Consider the following 3,382-nt stretch of genomic DNA (forward strand, 5'->3'; position numbering starts at 1 on the left):
TGTGTAAGGTGTGTGTGTGTGTGTGTAAGGTGTGTGTGTGTGTGTGTGTGGTTACTCACGCTTCCAGTAGACAGGATAGCATTTCCTCTCCTTTATGTCTACCTCATAGAGCCCTCCCCGCACACAGACCGGCTCCACGTTGATCTCCAAGCAGTCCGGGTCCCTCTCGTCCACAGACGGGCTGGATGTGTCCATGGAGCCTCGGCCTTCGGTCGGGCCGCTGGTTCCGGTCTCTGCCGGGCCAGAGCCGTTCAGTCCCGGGCTGTCCTCGTCGCCGCTGCTGACCCGGGCGCGCACCGCGCCGGGGTTCAGCTCGCAGTATTTCCGAAACATCTGCTCAATATTGAGCGAGTCGTGTCCCAGAAACGGCTTCCATGTTTTCTTGTCCTCTTTGTAAAACCACCGAACCTCCTCCGGAACTAGCTCCGTGACCACCTCGTTGAATCTGTGCCTGGAGCTGTTGGACCGGGACCTCTTCCTCCTTTCGAACACCGGGCTGCCGTTGCTCCCATCGTTGTCCCTGTAGCCCAGCGGGCTGCTGTCCAGGTAGGCTTCCGGGGAGTCCAAGTCCAACATTAGCCCGTCCTGGGAGCCGTGGTGGCGGGCGTGTAAAAGCGGCAGGTGCCCGTCCAGCCCTGGCTGGACCGACGACATTCCTGCCTCCATCGAATCATTCAAGAGACTCATCTGGTGACAGGAGAACACATCGCTTGACGAAAGCCGCTCTGCTGCTGACAGAGTCACCGCTGGACACTAAACTACGTACGTCTGGAGCTAATGTGGACGTTTTGGGTGTAACGTTAACACTGGACATAACGCCGCCACCTCCTCTGTCACTTCAACTTAGGGAAGCTAGGACAGCCTCATCACTGGGATTACTCAAACTAATATTAATCAATGACACAAATCAAAAAATAAATTAATTAAAGACCTCCATTCAAGCTCACACCGCATTTCCGTGGCTCGCTAGTTAGCATGCTAAGCTAATGAAGCCGGTGCGAAGAAGCATCACGCGAACAGCAAACCTGCTACAGATCAAACCGGAACAACCTGGACGTTACTTCCGCTCTAACAAGCCAAAGTCACGCCAGTCGACAATCATGGAGTCACTTCAGTCCGGCTTGCTGACACGATGCAGTCACAAGAGTGATCCTGGTCCCATTGGAGACTCATCCGTTGACAAACAAATCTTGCATAGAGACTGAAGTGTAGCGTGCGCGTCCTCAGCGTAACAATTGACGTACAGATCCCAGGCACGCGCACGTACAAAAGAAGGAAAACGGCAACATGTGCATGGCTCATATTGTACACAAGGGGGCGACAAAAACCTATCAATATCTATGAGCGTCTCTTTTTTTTCATTCAACCTTTATTTATACAGGTTAATCCCATTGAGCCTCGGGGACTCATTTACAAGAGAGTTTTAGACAGTCAACATATATTATTATTTATTTTTTACTTTATTTCAGACACAATATATGATCCATATAAAAACAATAAAAAAGAAGAACACAGAGTTAAAAAGGTTCAAACGCCACAGAGTCCATAAAGTAGAAAAGTATTGCACAGAGATTAGTCCGGGGTTAGTCAGTGTAGCGATGATACAGTTTTCAGATCCAGACAACCTACACATGCATCCATACATGAGGTTACGCAGCACCACAGGGCAGGTGTCTGCAAACATTTTGCTTGCACTGCTCCATCGAGGTACCCTCAGCAGCATCTGCATGCCATCATTATCCATCCATTATCTTTACCCGCTTATTCCATTTTGGGTCACGGGGGTCGCTGGTGCCCATGTCCAGCAATCACTGTGCGAGGGGCGGGGTACACCCTGGACGGGTCGCAAGTCCATCACAGGGACACATAGAGACAAACGAGACAAACAACCATTCACTCTCTCATTCACACCTAGGGACAATTTAGAGTTACCAATCAGCCTAACATGCATGTTTTTGGTCTGTGGGAGGAAACCGGAGCACCCGGAGAAAACCCACGCATGCACGGAGAGAACATACAAACTCCACCCAGAAAGGCCCCTGGACCAGGGTTTGAACCAGGGACCTGCTCGCTGAGAGGCAGCAGCTCTACCAGTTGTGCCACCGTGCTGCTGCCATCATTATATGCCAAATTAAATCTATACATACTGCTCCTTTTATAACGTCTGCACAGGTGACATACATAGGAGTGCAGTAGGCCTTAAACAGTTGGATCTTAACTGATGTTGAACACATTTCAAATATATATACAGTATATACATATAGAGTACAGACAAAAATAGATGACAATAAAAATCAATTAAAATAAAAAGCAGTGTTATAAAAACAGTAAAATCAAGGTGCCGTATAAAGAAAGGTAAAATACTAAAAACAGTACCATATTTGTTTAGACTTTTTCTAATAACTTTATCAAATGTTTAAAATCCATTAAAGAAATCCAAGTGGACAGATGTTCTGAGAGAAACAACAGGTAAAGGGTTTGTCACTACAAAAACAACTTTTAGCATGAAATCATTCAAAGTTCTGCTTGCGTATATATTCTGAGCAGAAATCGAGTTTTGTTCACAAAAATCAGCATAAAATAAACATAGTTTACAATGTGCAATACATTGAGTTAACAGTAGAGGGCGGCAAATACCAACTTTTAAACAAGTAGAAACTTTTTATCTATCTATCTATCTATCTATCTATCTATCTATCTATCTATCTATCTATCTATCTATCTATCTATCTATCTATCTATCTATCTATCTATCTATCTATCTATCTATCTATCCATCCATCTATCCATCTATCCATCCATCCATCCATCCATCCATCCAAGATCAGTGAAAACCATTTAACAGGCAGCCTCTCTAGTTACTGAAAGAATAAAATAATGTATGACTGATATGTTATGGATAGTTGTTTAATCTTTTGGAACAATCTTGGTTGAACATTTGTTCCCATATAGAAATAAAAATAACAGTTTTTCTCAATTGTTTTGGTACATTTCTCTGATCAGAATTAATATTCTCATTCTCCACAACATTTAGTCATTTGTGTACATCAATGTGGCAGTTTCTAATTCCTCCCAACATATGCATAGGCTTTTGGTCATGCACCAATTGCTTCCATACAATTATCTGCTTTTTTTTATATATAACATTATCATTTGTTTATGTCATGTCATTCAAAATGAATTGCACTTGTGAATGCTGGAGTCATTCTCTATCAAACTAGTCCTCATTTCATTGCTTGAGTCATTAATGTTGAACTAGTTGTCAAAATCTGTCTACCAAATTTTGTGCATTTTTTTAATCATTCTTTTTAGAAAATGTCTCCCAAATAGATCAGTTTCTCTCAGATGAACCTCATCTTTCTACTGATGAAGAAGTGTGTGA

General features: G+C 43.5%; 1 protein-coding gene across 1 annotated transcript in view; it reads right to left on the reverse strand.

Moving 5' to 3' along the window:
• The window catches only part of ddhd1a (DDHD domain containing 1a), a 24,844-nt gene extending 24,101 nt beyond the window's left edge, over window positions 1-743 (reverse strand). Inside the window, exon 1 of the mRNA XM_037695310.1 lies at window positions 60-743. Coding sequence (XP_037551238.1) covers window positions 60-687 — 628 coding nt within the window. The 5' untranslated portion in view covers window positions 688-743. The remainder of the gene's footprint in view (window positions 1-59) is intronic.
• Between the last annotated feature and the right edge of the window lie 2,639 nt (window positions 744-3,382).

The sequence above is a fragment of the Nematolebias whitei genome, chromosome 21, assembly GCF_014905685.2.
Source record: "Nematolebias whitei isolate Nwh7 chromosome 21, NemWhi1, whole genome shotgun sequence".
NCBI lineage: Eukaryota > Metazoa > Chordata > Actinopteri > Cyprinodontiformes > Rivulidae > Nematolebias > Nematolebias whitei.